At 43.4% G+C, this 18,377-nt stretch overlaps 2 protein-coding genes across 6 annotated transcripts in view; both read left to right on the top strand.

Annotated features, from left to right (window-relative positions):
* The window catches only part of LOC122555405 (C2 domain-containing protein 2), a 56,672-nt gene extending 52,284 nt beyond the window's left edge, over nucleotides 1–4,388 (top strand). The window contains exon 14 of the mRNA XM_043701385.1: nucleotides 435–4,388. Coding sequence (XP_043557320.1) covers nucleotides 435–643 — 209 coding nt within the window. The 3' untranslated portion in view covers nucleotides 644–4,388. The remainder of the gene's footprint in view (nucleotides 1–434) is intronic.
* Nucleotides 4,389–16,701: 12,313 nt separating this feature from the next.
* Nucleotides 16,702–18,377, top strand: part of prdm15 (PR domain containing 15) — an 84,609-nt gene continuing 82,933 nt past the window's right edge. For 4 of the 5 annotated variants that reach the window (XM_043701382.1, XM_043701380.1, XM_043701383.1 and 1 more), the window contains exon 1: nucleotides 16,702–16,901. The gene's annotated coding sequence lies outside the window, so the exon portion shown is untranslated. The remainder of the gene's footprint in view (nucleotides 16,902–18,377) is intronic. The other variant, XM_043701381.1, reaches the window with a different exon arrangement.

Here is an 18,377-nt window from a genome sequence, read left to right as displayed (position 1 = left end):
CCAGGATATGATTCTCTTGGGCTCTCCAATATCTTCATTAAATGACCGGGTGGGTCAATGCGGTGTGTGGGTAAAGAGAGGAAAAAAGGTGTTTGCAGTGTGCCTGACTTGTGCATGCACCTCCTTTCAGATGGAGTCAGCAGGTAATTTTTCTCTCCTATCTCCGCTGAAGAGCAGGGAAACTGACTGGAATCTTCATTGAAGTTGAAAGCCCTTAGCGCTGCTCAGAGAGATCAAAATTGGCAATGTCTGATCCACTGCCTCATGGCACACAGTGTTTTCCTGCTCAATCTGCAGAGACTGACATTCAGCGTGTGCATAATTCCACTGACACAACCTTTGTGAGGGTAGAAGGGATATTATAGATGGATGTTGTTTTGAGTAATTTTGGGCAGGACCTAATTGCCTTGTAAATTTTGATTTTGGTTTTCCAGGTAGTTTTATGCGGAGTGGAGCAAAATTTTTTTTCCGCCGCCGCCGACATCAGAAGGATCCTGGGATGAGCCAATCTCACAATGATCTGGTTTATCTGGAGCAGCCAATGCCCCTGGAGAAAGAGAGGAAGTCGACCAGGAAGCAGATTAAGAGGCTTTTCCCGAAGTCCAAGAGCAAAGCTAAATTTAACAGCTCCACAGTGGACTAACACTTAGGAATGCTTGAGGTTAACTCTCTCCTTCCCCCTCCCCTCCAATCCTCCCCTTCTGTCCACTGTGTTGCACTGTGACTAGGGAATGTGCAAACTCTGAAAGCCTCATGGTATTACTTGACTTGCAATTACTGAGGTGTGCTGCATCAAAATTATTTCAATTTAGTAGGATACTAAACTTTAAATGTTACTTAACGCTCACTGAGGTAAATAGCAACACTTTTACTTTGTGGTGTTGAGGACAGGTGGTGGGAAGGGGGGCTGGAATTGGTGGGCTTCCATTCATTTGTAATTTCCTGTCATGAGCTTTGGATACCGAACAAGGTTTTGAAAATCTTGAAGTACTTTGAACACTACATTTTTATGTACCCAGGCCCAATCTCAGATAAAACACCATATCTTAGGAACCTCCGCTGAGGTGTTCATATTGATTTGAGCTATCGTGCTAGATTGCAGGAAACTTTACAATGTTTGTGACCTGCATACAGCTATTTCAATTGGCTTTTGTCATTTAAGTTTAGAACTATTGTAGTTTTTTAAAAATATACAATTGGGTTTAAACCCCATCTAACTCATCTGCAAAATTCCATTACTTTTTACTCTTGCTTCATCCACATCCCTTTGACCCTTTTGCTCCACTCCATTCATATTTTGCCATTTTTCCTTTGGAAATGGAAGCCTATTGATAGGCTCAAAAGATGGCACAGCCACCAGGCCTTTCGGAGCCATTTGGAAGGATTTGGTCTCTGATTTCTGTTCCTTCCAAAGGACAGCCCTGGATGTTAGAGTATTATTCAGAGAGTGACTTGTGGTTAGAATGCTGACTTTTATTTTCTTCACCTTTTTTTCGAATGGTGCCAAGCATTTTACCTTGAGATTTGTAACTGAGTGAGATGGTATCGTGGTTCTCTTTTGGTTGTAGGAGCTGCCAAATAGCTAGATCTCAGTAGGATTGGTAAGAAGAAGCATTGCGCTGTTCAGGAACCAGTGCCCTGTTTTGTTCCTTGCTAAGAATTCCCTGCAGAGGGCAAGGCAATGAGAGAAATTTTCTAGAACTGGGAAGAAACATCTGAGATCAGCAAATGGAATGACTTCCTGTCTTCCAAAATAGAAGTGATGGAATTCTGATGTTAAAAAATACTAATAGGAATCACCTTAATATAGGAGATCTTGTTTCTTTATGCTGTTTAAGCCAGACTATCAAAGCCGTTGGGTTGGTTGTGCGCCAAAAAGATGCCACATCTTGTAACCTGAATTTCCACTACAGAGGACTCCGAATTGAGCTCAAAAGCATTAACTTCCCCTCTAGGGCTCTCTGAGAATCCCTGAGTTATCACAGTTTCAGACTAAATGTTAGAAGCTGACTTTGCTTTTTAGATAGTTTACAAATTGTAATACGAACTTATGAAGCAAGAAAGAGGAGCACACGTCTGAGACCGCCTCCCCCACCCATGACACTAATTGTTCACTACATCAAAGGTATTTGAAACAGGATGCGGATTGCAGTTCAATAGGTTTGTATGCATGTCATTGTAACTTTCTTCTCCTGTTGGGTGGTATTTGGAGGATCGTAACACCACCCTTTAACACACAAAATACAAAAATCTTGAGCTTCCTGCAGGCTGTTTGAATGTGCTGCTGCACAGTGCCACTTTAAATGCCACATGTTTAGTGGAACCAGAGGAATCTTCTGATAATGCACTTGATTGTTTTTAAACTGACTGGAGAAGTTGTTGCTGGAGTCCATCATTTTTTTGTCATGTTATTGAGTACCTGTCCTGTTCAGTCCCTTGATGTCTTGCTGTTGCATTGCCTCTGAAGTTTTGAGGGACCATTTCCTTCCAGCTTTGGGAAATCCAAAGAACAGTGGGTTCCCAATATCTAGTTCTGAGTGTGCTGTTTGTTTTGGAAGTAATTGGGTCAGTTAAGAAAGGCAAACATCTGACCATGTTTGCTGGGATGTTAGTTGAGGCTTCACACCGAAGAGTTAAATTGACTGTATTTTGTACTTGTGTGTGGAAGGATACAGCAATAGGATAAATTTCACATTTTGTATCTTCTGACCTCTGGCGGCATTTTTTTTAAAAGGAAACAAACCTCCCTTGTTTGGTTTACAACAATCGTGACCAATTGCTATCTCCCTTCCATTATTCTTTTGCTACTTCCAGTTTTGCCCAGTGGTATTTAGGAGTCACTGAATAAATGTGTAGTGGCCTGCCTTTCCTTTGCTTCAGGGTTGACTGCAACTTAATGCAAAATACTGGCGATCTAAATAAAAACACTGAAGAAACTCAGCAGGTCTAGCAGCACCCGAGAGAGAGAGAAAGATGATTATTGTTTTGAGTCCAAGATGACACTACTTCAACCCGAAAGTGTCACGTGGGATTCCAGGCTCTCTCTGTCTCAGTCTGTCTAATTGTCTCCCTCCCTCCTGCACTCAGTCGTGTGTGTCTCTCTCTCCCCATAGATGCTGCCAGCCTGCTGAATTCCTCCCTTTGTTTTTATGTACTGTAACTTAGGACTTTAGGTTATAGCCATCTATTTTTAATCTGCCAGTCTTGACATACAATTATTGTCCTTCCTCTTTTTAGCTAACCTGATAGAATATTTACTGCTTTTAAAAACTCAAATGTAGTGACAACATCCAGAAAACTACACAAGTTCTGTAGACCAGTGTAAAAGAACTTGTAGTTTTTTCTGTTTGGGCTCTGGGTCTGTTATGACAGAGCCCATTGCCCGAGGATGCTCCAGTTCTGCCCTTGTCAAGTCATGATGGGGAAGAAGACCAGTGAGCATCTTATTGCTGTTTCTCACGCAGTTCAGCTGGCCAAGATGTGCCTTGACATCTGACTGTACCAGTGGATTTTGTCAGTTCTTTTAAACAGTCTCCCCTGCCCCTCCCCCAAACTATGTTCCTTCCTCAATACCCCTCCCTTCAATTTCAATGAGTTATTTTGGGGGTGGGGGAAATGACTTGTGTGTTGGGTTTACGTGATGCTGTTCCTTCAGTATGGGCTTCCAGTTATCCTTTATAGCTCAGTGATTTATTTTTCATAGATATTAAGTGACATTGCAAGTAATAATGTTGTAAGTATAGAAGTGTAAAATGATTCCCAACGAAAGTGACCTACTAATCATTGTGTGTTTTCTGTGAATTTAGGACTTTAGTATTGACACCTCCTGAAAAGGGGTGGTCTGAAAGTACTATACAAATTTCCATAGTTACTATTGTTTCTCTACATTCTGTCTTACCCTTGTCATTTACAACTTGTAAATCCTTGCATGTGAATTATTGTATGTCCAGCCCAGTATTTGATGGGGTTTAAGCCCATGACCAAAGAGTGGAAAAGGGCTGTGTAAAGCCCACTACCACCACACAAATGCTGTGAAGAATCTTGCATTTAAAATGGATTGTTTCCATGTAAACGTGTAAATGTTTTTATTTTAACACGGGCACAGTGATTGTAGGTTTCTCGTTGACTGTAACTGGAACCTTCTTTTGGTGCTCCCTCCCTACCTGGAATTAGTAAAGGGAAAAGTAAGTGTATGATGTTTATGGAACTGAGCCAGGAACCAGAACTGAAAATGGATTGCACACTAAGTTATTGTCAACGATAAAAGCAAATACTGCATGTTAATGATCTTGCATAAAGGAAAAACACTGAAGTTACCCAGTTGCCTTCATATGTAAAACTTGTGTCTTAATTCATGTAACTAATGCAATAAATATTGAGAATCATGATTAGTTTTGCTCTTTTTTTTTGTTCTTGTTGAATGCAGGGCAGATGGAATCCCTACAGTGTGGAAACAGGCCATTTGGCCCAACAAGTCCACATTGACCCTCCAAGTAACCCACCCAGACCCATTCCCCTACCCTACTACATTTACTCTCAACTAATGCACTTAACCTACACATCCCTGAATACTGTGGGTAATTTAGAATGGCCAATTCACCTAACCTGGAAAAAGGGAGGACTGCAGGTGCTGCAGATCAGAGTCGAAGAGTGTGGTGTTGGAAAAGCACAGCCGGTCAGGCAGCATAACTGGCTGTGCTGTTATGCTGCCTAACCGGCTGTGTGCTTTTCCACCACTACACTCTTCGACAATTCACCTAACCTGCACATCTTTTGGTCTGTGGGAGGAAACCAGAGCACCCAGAGGAAACCCATGCAGACACGGAGAATGTGCAAACACCCCACAGACAGTTGCCCGAGGCTGGAATCGAATCTGGGTCCCTGGCACAGGCAGCAGTGCTAACCACTATGAGCCACAGTGCCTCCCATTGTTTCACTATCATCGCCAGCAGGTAGGTAGAAGACAACCTTTGGTTAATCTCAGTACTGTTCATTAAAAGTAGCATTGGTACGTCCATAGGAACAGTATGATAGCCACATCTACTTGTTAGTAGACAGACAGGAGGCTGGAAGAACACAGCAAGCCAGGCAGCATCAGGTGATGGAGAAGTTGATGTTTCAGGTGTAATCCTTCAATCCTGGAGAGGGGTCTATGGAATAAATGATAGGTGATTGTCTGGGATGTATCCCCAAGAGTGGAAAAAGATCTGGCTAGGAGGGTGAATAGCAGTTAATGGAGACTGTTAGTGACTGACAATAGGTTGTGTGTAATAGTAGACTGTCATCAAAGGCTGGGACATAGGAGAGTTCAATCCATAAGGTTGTTTAACTCCATATTGAGTCATGAAGACTGTAGGGTCCCCTAGCGGAAAACGGAAAATGATCTTCCAGCTTATGCTGAGCTTTGCTGGAGGATGGCAATAAGCCTGAGGTAGCTGTTGGCTGGGGAACAAGGTGGTGTGTTAAAGTGGCTGTAACTAGAAGCTCTGGGATAGTTTTGTGGGCAGAACATAGATATTTTGCAAAGCGTTCACCCAGTCCACACTTGGTTTTCCCCAACATTGAGGGGACCACCATTGTGAGCAGCGAATTCAGCAGACTAGCTTGTGAGTGCAGGTAAAGCACTGCTTCACTTGGAAGGTATATTTAGGCCCTTTGATACTGAGGAAGGAGGAGGTAAATGCGCAGGTATTGCACCTTCGATTGGAGAGGGGAGGTGGGGGGGGGGTGATGTTGCGAGTGAAGAAAGAGTGGACCACTATGTTCCATCAAGAATAGTCCATTTTCCGCAGGGACAAGGGAGGAGAATATATGTTGGGAAATGGTAACTAATGATTTTCTGGATGTGCATGCTGGTAGGATGGTAGGTAAGGATGTGGGGAACCCTATTACTGTTGCAGGAGAGAAGGGAGACGATGAGGGCTGAAGTGCAGGAAATGGGTCGGACCCAGTCGTGGACCCTGTCAATGGTGCTGGGGAATCCTCAGTTAAGGAAGAAGGTGGACACTTTGGAGGCTCCCTTGTCGAAGTTGGCGTCATCGGAATCTGCGATGGAAATGGAGGAACTGGGAGAATGGAGTGTAATCTTTGCAAGAAGCAGGGTGTGAGGATGTATAGTCCAGATAACTCTGGGAGTCGGTGGTTTTATAGTGGATATTATTAGCCAGTCTATCCCCAGAATTAGAAACCGGTATTGGGGAAAGGAAGGAAGAGAGGAGGTACCTCAATCTAGGTATTAGTTTGGCACAAATTATGTGAACTGCATTTACATTCTTAAATAAGGTAATCCTTACTCTGTATAGTGTTCCAGGTGCAGTCACACCATTGCCTTGTGCAACTGAAGCATAACCTTCCTATTTTGTTCAATTCCTCTCAAGTGGTAACATTCTATTAGCTTTCCTGTATCTGCATTTGTGCCTGGGGGCGGCAAGATCCCGATGTATTTCTCATGAAGGGCTGTTTTCCCTGCAATGTCGGAGGCTGAGGGGTGACCTTATTGAGGTTTACAAAATTATGAAGGGTGTGGATAGGGTAAATAGACAAAGTCTTCTCCCTGGGGTCGGGGAGTCCAGAACCAGAGGGCATACGTTTAGGGTGAGGGGAAAGATATGAGACCTAAGGGGCAACTTTTTCCACACAGGGTGGTATAAGTATGGAATGAGCGGCCAGAGGATGTGGAGGAGGCTGGTACAATTGCAACATTTAAGAGGCATTTGGATGGGTATATGAAATAGGAAGGGTTTGGAGGGATATGGGCCGGGTGCTGGCAGGTGTGACTAGATTGGGTTGGGATATCTGGTCGGCATAGATTGGTTGGACCACAGGGTCTGTTTCCATGTTGTACATCTCTACGACTCTCTTTAGATATTTTTAAGTTTACTCTTCCAGCCAAAGTGGACTGCAGATGCTGGAGACTGCAAAGTGTGCTGCTGGAAAAGCACAGCCAGTCAGGCAGCATCTGAGGAGCATGAAAATCTACGTTTCCGGCATAAGCCCTTCACCAGGAATGAGGCTTGTGGGCCAAGGGGAATGAGAGATAAACGGGAGGTGGGTGGGGTTGGGGTTGGGGTGGGGAAAAGGTAGCTGAAAATGCCCTAGTTCACCTCAAGGTGAAACATGAAGATCTGAAGGCACTACTCTGTGAAGACAATGATCCTTACCACACTGCTGTTTGTGAGAGCTGGTTGTGGCAGTTTGGCGTTGTGTTGTCTATACTACAACAATGTTCACACTTAATTGGCTGTAATTTAAAAAAAAACTTATGAAATGTCCTGATGTTGTGAAAGATACTTCAGAAAATTTGTTTTCTTTTAAAATGATTTCATTCTGTCCAGAAAGAATTCCAGAAGAAAGACCCTTTTGATAATTACGTTCTCATTCAATGACAAAATAAATAAATAATTGTTTGGACTAATGGTAATAATTTTACAAAGTTAAAATTCACACAACAGGTTATAGTCCAACAGGTTTAATTGGAAGCATCTAGCTTTTGGAGTGCCGCTCCTTCATCAGATGGTTGTACACCTGATGAAGGAGCAGCGCTCTGAAAGCTAATGTGCTTCCAAATAAACCTGTCGGACTATAACCTGGTGTTGTGTGAATTTTAACTTTGTACCCCCCAGTCCAACACCGGCATCTCCAAATCAATAATTTTATATCTTTCCTTCACATAGAAACCAAACCAAGACAGTTCTCCAGATGAGACCTAACCAAGGCAAATTAAACATTTAGGATTGACACCCTTTGCTGTCTGTTCCTCTTTTATTTGCTTGCCTGAATGTGTGCGCCAAACTAACAGATTAAATTGTCTATTCACTGTTTCCAATTTTTAAAATAAATTAGTTCAAAGGATGTGCTCCTGCCTAGTTACCCCAAGATGATGTTTGGATGTGAACTGTCGACTGAGTGATTTGTGACATTTCTGACATAACCAGCTTGATGTGGAACTGAAGACTTATCGGGTAGTCCACTGTTTTTCAAAGAAGCACATTAGAGAAATGTACAGATGTAAAAGGGCAAGTTGGCCTATTCTGCCTGAACTAGTTCCTTGCAAGAATTATTCAGTTGGGCCTTTTCCTCCGTCTGAGGGTCTTTAACCTTTGCATTTGGAAGCTGGATGACTTTGGCAATATTGCTTTTCTGGTCCATCCCTAGTTGACTGAGGTGATCCTTGATTCAATACAGTTGTTGTTCTGAAATGGAATGTAACTTGTGATTTTGGCACATTGCCCCAGCAATGCGCTCTAACTTCTGCAATTTCCCTGCAGGTCTGTTCCTCTGCATCCTTCCAATTAAGTTGGTAGTCTATACATTGTTTGCTGTAATGTAATAGCACCATTTTTATTCTTTATCTAGCCAAATCAACTGTTCTTGAACCCTTGGGAATATGATCATCTTTCTTCACATAATGCTATCTGTAATACCACAGCTGCTGCATTTTTTCCCCTCTTCTACCTTTGTGTGCACATTGTAATCAGGGATCTCTAACATCCAGTTGTGCCTTTCCCAGAGTTAAGGGACATTTTTGAACCAGATGGGTTTTTTTATGACAGTCAAAATTGGTCATTAATCAACAATGGTCACCCTTAGACAAAAGTGAGGACTGCAGATGCTGGAGATCAGAGTCGAGAGTGTGGTGCTGGAAAAGGAACTGGAGAGTTGAGCCATCAGGCAAAAGCCCTTCATCAGGAATAAGGCAGAGGAGGAGAACTTTCTCAAGATAGGTATCCTTGAAAGAGGCTTCACAGTGAGGTTAAAATCAACTAGGCGAAAATGAGAACTGTAGATGCTAGAGATTTGAGTTAAGCCTCATTCCTGATGAATGGCTTTTGCCCAAAAGGTTGACTCTTGCTCCTTGGATGCTGCCTGATTTGTGCTTTTCCAGCACCACACTCTCGACAATGATTATGATTAGGCCAGCTATGTTTTTATTCCAAACGTTTTATTAAAATCATATTTTGCCATGGTGGGAGTTTGGACCTGTATCCCCAGAACAGGGATTCTAGGTTCCCAGTCCAGTGAACTTGCTACCATGCCATTGCTTTCTACTGCCAGTAACTGGGAAACTAGGTTTAATCTTCTAAATACGTTTTGGAATTGTTTCTCTGGAATCCAATAAAGCTGAGCTTTGACAAGCTGTTGGTGAAAAAGAGACCTGCTTGTTCGGGTAAACTAGAATTGGAGCAGGGATATAAAGTGCTCACAGCAGTCTCATCTATATTCTCTTACGCTGCTGATGTCCAGCTTGTCACCCACTTAGGTGCATCTACAAAACAATACCAAGGTACTTAAGTAGTTACAGTACTGGCATCCACCTCACAATGTGAATATTGCTCATGTATATCTGCAAAAGCCAAGACAAATCTAATCTAGCCAATGCTATTGTATTGCTCTACTCTCCAACAGGGAAGTGATGAAAGATGCTATGGACAGTGCTAGCAAGCAACACGTACTCAACAGTAACATGGTCCTTGACACTCAGTTTTGGTACTGTCAGGTCAACGTAGCTTCTGACCTCATTACACCCTAGGTCAAAATAACTGAACTAAAGTGGGGAAGTGAAAGTGACTTGCCCTTAATATTAAGGTAGCATTTGATCAGGTGTGGCATCAAACAGCCTGGGGAAACCTGGAATCAACAGGGATCAGGGAGAAAATGCTCCGTTGGTTGGAGTTGTACCTAGCAAAAAGAAAGATGGTTGTGTCATATTGTCATTCATACAGCACAGAAAAGGCCCATTGGGTCTGCATTGACCTATTTACACTAATCCCAATATAGGACTGGAGATCAATTGTCTCAGATCTAGGACACCTCTGCTGGAATTTCTGATGGTTGTATTTTTTAAAAAGTTTCTTGCGGTTGTGTCATATGCTGAACTATCTTCAGCTGTTTAATCAATGACCTTCCCTCCATCATCAAGTCAGAACAGGGGGATGTTCACTGTTGATTGCACTGAAGCAACTCAAGGTGGTAGGTCATCAATTCCTCCCAAAGAGAAACTAGGGATGGACAACAAAACCTGCCCTAGCCAGTCATGCTATGGCCCATGAATTAATTTTTAAAATTCTTCAGAATTTTGGGTGACTCCAGAATTCACAGTTGCAAAATGTTAGTGGTCTGGAAAGATGACGTGCAGGAAACTAAGTCTCTGCAGTAGTCAGTGATCACATTTAATAACTGATAGACAGAGAAAAGCAGAGGGAAGTAAATAATCATTGAAAATAAGTGCTCCTTGCCTTGCAGTAATAGGAGACTGCAGCAAGGAAACGTGTTTTGCCTGGTCAAGTTGCACTTGACAGCAGTCAGGTTAGTGGATCATATGTCAGTCACCATAACCTTCCGTTGTTGACTGTTTTTAGTAAATGAGAAAGGTGAAAACAATGGAAAATAAAACTTAATAGAGCAAAATGGAAAGTGCTGAATATTATAAGATAAAAAGCTTCGAGGAGAAAATGAGGACTGCAGATGCTGGAGATCAGAGCTGAAAATGTGGTGCTGGAAAAGCGCAGCAGGTCAGGCAGCATCCAAGGAACAGGAGAATCGATGTTTCGGGCATAAGCCTGAAGATAAAAAGCTTACCATGCAAATTATCTTTAAAACAGCCAGAGATATGATTGAGGGAAATTTTAGAAGTTATTAGCAGATGTGGCAATTAATATTCCAAATCACACTGCAAATCCCAAATTAGAATCCTCATTAGTATGAATTGTGGGATCTTTCATTGAATCTGCACTGTAATTTAGTCACATTTTGCATACTGTATCCAGCTTTGGTCAAGGTGTCAGGGCAACAGCCAAGTGTATTAATGAGTTGCTGAAGTCAGATGGTTAAACCAATGACAGAACACCAAAGAAAGTGGGGGTCTTTGGTTTCAAAAGATAGCAAGTGTTTGAGAACTTGACAACATGAGATGTGTAAATCTATGGCTCAGATTGAAAGAAGAGTGTAGATGATGGCCTAGTGGTATTATCACTGAACTGTTAATCTAGAAACCCAGGTTCAAATCCTGCCACAGCAGATTGTGGAATTTGAATTCAATTTTAAAAATCTGGAATTTTAAAAAATCGTGAAATCATTGTCAGAAAAACCCATCTGGTTCACTAATGCCCTTCAGGGAAGGAAATCTGCCATCTTCACAGAGTCTGGTCTGCATGTGGCTAAACCCACAGCAACGTGGTTGACTCTGAATTGTCCTCTGAAATGGCCTAGTAAGCTTTCTGTGGTACTAATTGCTACAAAGTCTCAAAGAAATTAAACGGGACGGATCACCTGGCATCGTCCTCAGTACTGGTAAAGACAACGGCAGAAACAACCCTGTCGATACTGCAGGGTCCTCCTTTCTAACATCTGAGGACTAATGCCAAAATTGGGAGAGCTATCTCACAGACTAGTCAAGCAACAGCCTGACATTGTCTATAGGGTATAATTTCGTGAGTATGACTATATCCCAGACGACACCATCACCATCTCCAGACATGTCTTGTCCCACTGGCAGAAGTGGTGGCACAATAGTATACAGTTGAGAGTTGCCAGACCCCATGAAGTATTGTGACGTCAGGTTAAACATGGGCAAGGAAACCTCCTGCTGATTACCACATACCATGTACCACGTACTGTCCTCCCTCAGCTGATGAATCAGTACTCCTCCATGTTGAAGAACACTTAGAGGAAGCATGAACAATGGCAAGGACACAAAATGTATTCTGGGTGGGGGAGTTCAATGTCCGCCACCAAGAGTGGTTCGGCAGCATCACTACAAATCGAGCTGGTTGGGTCCTAAAGGACATAAGTGCTAGACTGGATCTGCAGCAGGTAATGAGAAAACCAACAAGAGGGAAAAACATACTTGACCTCACCCTTACTAATCTGCCGACTGCAGATGCATCTGTCCAAGACAGTATCAGTAAGTAACCACCACACAGTCCTTGTGGAGACAAAATCTCACCTTCAAATTGAGAATAACCTCCATCATGTGTGGCACTATCACTGTGCTAAATGGTACTTGAACACATCCAGCAACTCAAGACTGGGCATCCATGAGGCACTGTGGGCCATCAACAACAACATCCTGAAGAAGGGCTTATGCCCGAAACGTCGATTCTCCTGTTCCTTGGATGCTCCCTGACCTGCTGCGCTTTTCCAGCAACACATTTTCAGCTCTGATCTCCAGCATCTGCAGCCCTCACTTTCTCTCATCAACAACATCAGCAGAATTGTACTCCAGCACAATCTGTAACCTCATGACCCAGCATATCCCCCACTCAACCAGTCCCGTCAGGCCAGGGGACGAACCCTGGTTCAATGGAGAGTGCAAGAGTGCATACCAGGAGCACCTGAAGATGAGGTGTCAACCTGGTAAAGCTACCAAGCAGGACTACTTGCATGACAAACAGCATAAGCAGCAAATGATAGTCAAAGCTAATCCCACAAACAAAAGGTCAGATCTAAGACCTTCAATCCTGCCACATCCAGTTGTAAATGGTGGTGGACAATTAAACAACTCACCAGAGGAGGAGGGTCTACAAGTATTCCCATCCTCAATGATGGAAAAGCCCAGCGCATCAGTGCAAAAAATAAAGCCAAGACTTTCACAGCAATCTTCAACCACATAAGCATAGTGGTTACAAGAGCAGGTCAGAGGCTAGCAATACTGCGGTGAATAAATCACCACCTGACTTGTCAAAGCATGTCTACCATCTACAAGGCACAAGTCAGGAGTGTGATGGAATACTTCTCATCTGCCTGGATGCGTGCAGCTCCAATATTACTCAAGAAGCTTGACACCATCCAGGACAAAGCAGCTTGCTTGATTGGCACCACATCCATCAGCATCCAATTCTTCCACCACTGACGCTTAGTAGCAGCAGTGTGTACTATCTACAGGATGCATTGCAGAAATTCACTAAGGATCCTCAGACAGCATCTTCCAAACCCATGACCACTTCCATCTAGAAGGACAAGGGAACTTTTGAGCCTAGATTTTTAAATAGATACCACGAGAAGCAATTGCTGGTGATTTATCAGTGTATTTATCGGTACAAAGAAATAAACTTGAGTTAAAGTAGAGTATGTTAAGACCATTTGTTTTTTGCTAAAAGTCAAAGTTTGTACATGGGAACTGTTTTTGAGAGGTTGATATCCCTGTCTGATTTGAACCCAAACAAGATCTCACAAAAGAATAAGGTAAAAACCAACAACACAAAGAAATGATATCAATATTTGATGAGTCAGAAGGCTAAACTAATGACCAAACACCAAAGTAACGGTGAGGGAGTTGGGTCTGGGTGGGATGCTTTTCGAAGGGTCGGTGTGAATTTGATGGGCTAAATGGCCACCTCCTGCACTGAAGGGATTTGATGATTCTATATGAAAAAGCTGACTTCACTTCAGTAATATTTAATTAACTTGTATTGTAAAGTGTTTAGGGACATTGAGTGATTGGGAAAGGTGCGACATAAATTGAAGTCATTTCTTCCTTCATTTAGCTCAGGACCATGCTGCTACAATTGATTCTTAACCAACCCACCTTTGCTCCACATTCCATAATCCTTCTTGGATCGCGGAAATCCATCAATCTCCAAACTAAATAAACCATTGACCTCATAGAAATTTCAGAGGACTGTTCCAAACTTCTACCAGCCTTTGTGTGTTAAATTCCTTTCTACTTTAGCTTTGCAAGATTTGGCTCTTTTTTTAATCCCCCAACTATAGGTTCCCCCTATACATCTGCCCTTCGATATTGTAAGTCAAAGTAGGATTTCCTTACAGAAAAGTCTGAACACAACCATCTTCCAATCAATCAAAAGCCAGTTATAGAGTCATAGTCATACACACAGAAAGATGCCTTTCATCCAACTTGTCTATGCTTTCCCAAACCAAACTAGTCCAATTTCCCTGCATTTGGTTCATATCCCTCTAAAACTTTCCTATCCATGTACCTATCCAAACCTCTTTTAAATGTTGTTACTGTGTCTGCCTCAACACTTCATCTGGCAACTTGTTCCAACTATGCACCACCCTCTATGAAAAGATTGCCTCTCAAGTCCTTTTTAAATCTTTCCTGCCCCACTTTAAACCTATCCCCTCTAGTTTTGGACTCCCCTAGCCTGGAGAAAAGATCTTTGTTATTCTCCCTATCCATGTCCCTGACGATTTTATAAACCTCTATAAGGTCACCCCTCAGATTCCTACACTCCAGGGAAAAAAAAAGTTGCAGCCTATTGAGTCTCTCCCTATTACTCAATCCCTTCAGTCTTGGTAACATCCTTGCAAATCTCTTTAGGACCATTCCAGTTTAATAACATCCTTCCTATAGCAGGGCAGCCAGAATTGTCCACAGTACTCCAAATGTAGCCTTACCAGGCGACTGACTGTGTGGAGTTTGCACGTTCTCCCTGTGCCTGCGTGGGTTTCCTCCGGGTGCTCCGGTTTCCTCCCAACCCACCCATACCCCTACATTTACCCCTTACGTAACACTACGGGCAATTTAGCATAGCCAATTCACCTGACCCTGCACATCTTTTGGACTGTGGGAGGAAACCGGAGCACCCGGAGGAAACCCACGCAGACACGGGGAGAACGTGCAAACTCCACACAGTCAGTCGCCTGAGGCGGGAATTGAACCCGGGTCTCAGGCGCTGTGAGGCAGCAGTGCTTGCCACCGTGCCGCCTGTTTCCACACTGTAATCTAATCTAATCTAATCAATGTCTTGTACAGCCATAACATGACATCCCAACTCGCGTACTCAATGCTCTGACCAATGAAGGCAAGTGTGCCAAATGCCACCTTCACCATCCTGTCTAACTGTGACGCCACTTTCAAGGAACTATGTACCTGCACCCCTCTGCCTCTCTGGTTAACAACACTTCCAGGGCCCGATCATTAACTGTAAGTCCTGCCCTATTTTGTCTTATCAAAATGCAACATCGTGCATTTATCGGAATTAAGCTCCACCCACCATTCCTTGGCCCACCGGCCCAGCTGATCAAGATCCCATTGTACCCTCAGATAACCTTCTTCACTGTTCACTAAATTTCAATTTTGTATCATCCACAAATGTACTAACCATGCCTCTCATCCAACTCGTTTATATAAGAGACAAACGTAGACCCAGCACCGATCCTTGCAGCACATCGCTGGTCACAGGCCTCCAGTCTGATTAACAACCCTCTCCCACCACCTTCTGTCTCCTACTGTCAAGTCAATTTCATATCCAGTTGGCTGGCTCTCCCTGGATCCAATGTGATCTATGGGATCTAACCTTACTAACCAGTCCTTGCTAATGTCTACTGCTCTGCCATCATCTATGTTTGTCTCTTCAAAATGCTCAACCAAATTTGAGAGACAGGATTTCCTATGCACAAAGCCATGCTGACTATGCCAAATGAATCCTTGCCTCTCCAAATGCATAAGTCAGTTTCTTAGTGAGTCCCCTCCAACTGAAGGAAGGCTATAGTTCCTTGGCTTTTCCTTACCACCTTTCTTAAATAATGTTACATTAGACACCCTCCAGTCTTCCAGTTGATGTTGTCCAAGGAAGAGTTCAAAATTTGTCAGGAAATGTCACTAACCTGATACATTGACTCTGTTTCTCCTGCCACTGATTTATCTGAACTACTGAGTATTTCCAGGATTTTCTGTTTTTTGTAAATTTCAGCTGTAAAATGTTAGAAGTATTTTGCTTTCGTTTCAGCTTTTTCCAGCAGCCCCCAGTACTGGCTGAATGAAGTCTGGCAGGACTACATTTCATAATATCCTCACCCCATGAATTTCACAAGTCTTGGATCTAAATTTCAGAATTCCCCATCTGTTTCAATAAAAAAAAGCTCAAGGGTGGCAAACCTAGCATGGGAGAATTTAGCCCCAGACCTGGACACGTATTAACAATTGACAAAGGGCAGGCAGAGGCTTTTCCACTCAGATTGTCCTAGCCAGTTCTCCAACTGAGAAACACTGACACAAACTATTGAAGGTGGCAGGGGTGGTTGAGAGAAAGCTGCGGAGTCAAGAAGCCCTAGTTTTCTGGTCCCATTCTCTCTAGGGGTGTGCAATAACATGAACAGGTTGAATAAAATAAATACAGATCCTGTATTAGAGGTAACACAGAGTACAAAAACAAGGAAGTTATAGTGAACCCAAACACAGGTTCAGCCTCAACTGGAGCAGTGTCTAATTCCAGGCCACATTTTAGGAAAGATGTGAAGTCTTTGGTGAGGGGTACAGAAACCATTTGTAAGTTACAGGGATGAGAGACTACAGTTCCGAGGAGATATATGGAAGCATTTTCTTTGCATTCAAAAGCATGAGGAGACTGGATAAAGTAGACAGGATAAGGCTGTTCAAATTGATGGAAGACTCAAGATTTAAAAGAAATGACAGGAGTACAGTTTTCCACATGCAGTGGCTGGGATCTGGAATGCGCTGCCTGTGTGGGTGCAGATTCATGTTGGGCTTTGAACAGGATAATTGTGTGAAGAGAGAGAAACAAGAGTCGAGTTTGGACTGCTCTTGCCGACAAATTGGCAGAGCGGGGCTCAGAGGCCTGTTTGTAAAAGCCATTCCAGAGTTGGATCAACAGCAAGCTGGAGGGGGAGGGAGGGGGGCTGAGGGGAGTTGTAGTCCGCTTCACCGCGGGATGACACTCTCCCTGCGCACGGAAAGACTACAAACCCCAGCAGGCGGCACGATAAGGCTTTGCTTTTGGTGGGGGAAGGAAAATAGGGAAAAAAAAGGCAAGTCAGGCTTCCGCTCCTGCGCAATTGGGGGCGGCCAGGAACCCGGAGTGAGGATTCACCAGACTCGAACCTGCAAAATAATCAGAGAGAGAGAGAGAGAGAGAGACAGAAAAAAGCGGGGGGCAAAACCCGGCGCGGCGCGGCCCGGCTCCGGGCCCCGGAGGGAGGTATGTTTTTTTGGCGGTAGGAGTGAAGGTGAAGGGGAGTGGGTGGAGGGTGAGAGAGGGAGGTACCAGGGGGAGGAGGGTTGCGGACCGAGGGGTAATCTCCGCTGGGAAGAGGTTGCAATCCGCCGCTGGTTACATTCTGTAAGGTAGCAGCGGGATCGATACAATGTTTCCATTCCGGCCGCCATTCCGCCTGTTCTTTGTTACAATGTTGCACATGGATCGCTCTTAAAACCCGGCTCCACATCGGCAGCGGCCGCATGGATCGGCAGGGGATCCGCTGGTGAGCGAGCCCCAGGACTCTACCACAGACACACACACCAGAAACCCAGTCCACATCAACTTCCACCAGAGCACCACCCCTCCCGGCAGAAATCAGTAACCATCATTATAAATGGGGCAGTCTTTATTATTTTCGAATCCGCATCATTTTATATCAAAATGCTTGCACCTAATTGGGACTACCCACCTCCTTCAGATTTTTGGTTCAAAGACTGTATTGTTTTGGCTTGCAATTCTTGTTTTGCTTTTAGTGTGCAAATGTTTGCAAGTTTTCTGAACTAATCACGATATTTTCCCGGACTTGGGTTAAGGTTTGAGAAATGTTGTTGCTGTGGACTTGAGCTGGATTGGCTGTGGTCAAAATTAGATTGAAGGTCTGGACTGTGTTGTGCAGTTGCAATGTTGGATGTGACCTTGTCGGCTCTATCAAAGTGAGACATCACTGAAATTTATGCTGGTGCGATTATTTTTTTCCCTATAATGAGAGTTGTTAATAGGATTAAACCTGCCAAATGAGTCTCAGGCAGATTCAATCAAGCCTTTTATCTAGGCCTTAGCCTTTTTTTTTGCTACACATTGCTCAGTAGGTCATCTGTGGGATCTTGTATTCTCTAAAATTCAACTTAATTTTATTTTAACCACTGTGAGTATGACTGTGTAAGGTCACTGATGTTACAGGTAGATTCAGGGCTGTTCATATTCACCAGTATCACAGTTTTATATATGTGTGCCTTGTCTGGTGCAGAACCATATTGGAATCAAGAATCTTCTGTGACTTGTTTGATAATGTAGGAGTGCATGCTTTTGGGTGCATCTCCATATCAAACTATTTGATGTACTTCATTTTGAATTGTAAGCTAGTGTGTCTTGAAAATGATTTGACTTTTGCAGCAACACAAATTGCATGTGGAATGATGGGTCAGAGATGAGGTTTGACAGCTTAAGTTAATGTGATGTTTTGGGCCCACCTTTTTTATTCTTTGCGATTTGGCATCACCAGCAAAGTCAGCATTTGTCCATCCGTAATTGCTATTTCAGAGGGCAGTTAAGAGTAAACCATATTACTGTGAATCAGACTGGGTAAGGATGATAGTGATTCTGGATCAGTGGTGCTGGAAGAGCACAGCAATTCAGACAGCATCCCAGGAGCTTCGAAATCGACGTTTCGGGCAAAAGCCCTTCGTCAGGAATTCC

The sequence above is a fragment of the Chiloscyllium plagiosum genome, chromosome 12, assembly GCF_004010195.1.
Source record: "Chiloscyllium plagiosum isolate BGI_BamShark_2017 chromosome 12, ASM401019v2, whole genome shotgun sequence".
Taxonomy (NCBI): Eukaryota; Metazoa; Chordata; class Chondrichthyes; order Orectolobiformes; family Hemiscylliidae; genus Chiloscyllium; species Chiloscyllium plagiosum.
This window is presented reverse-complemented; position numbering and strand designations above follow the sequence as displayed.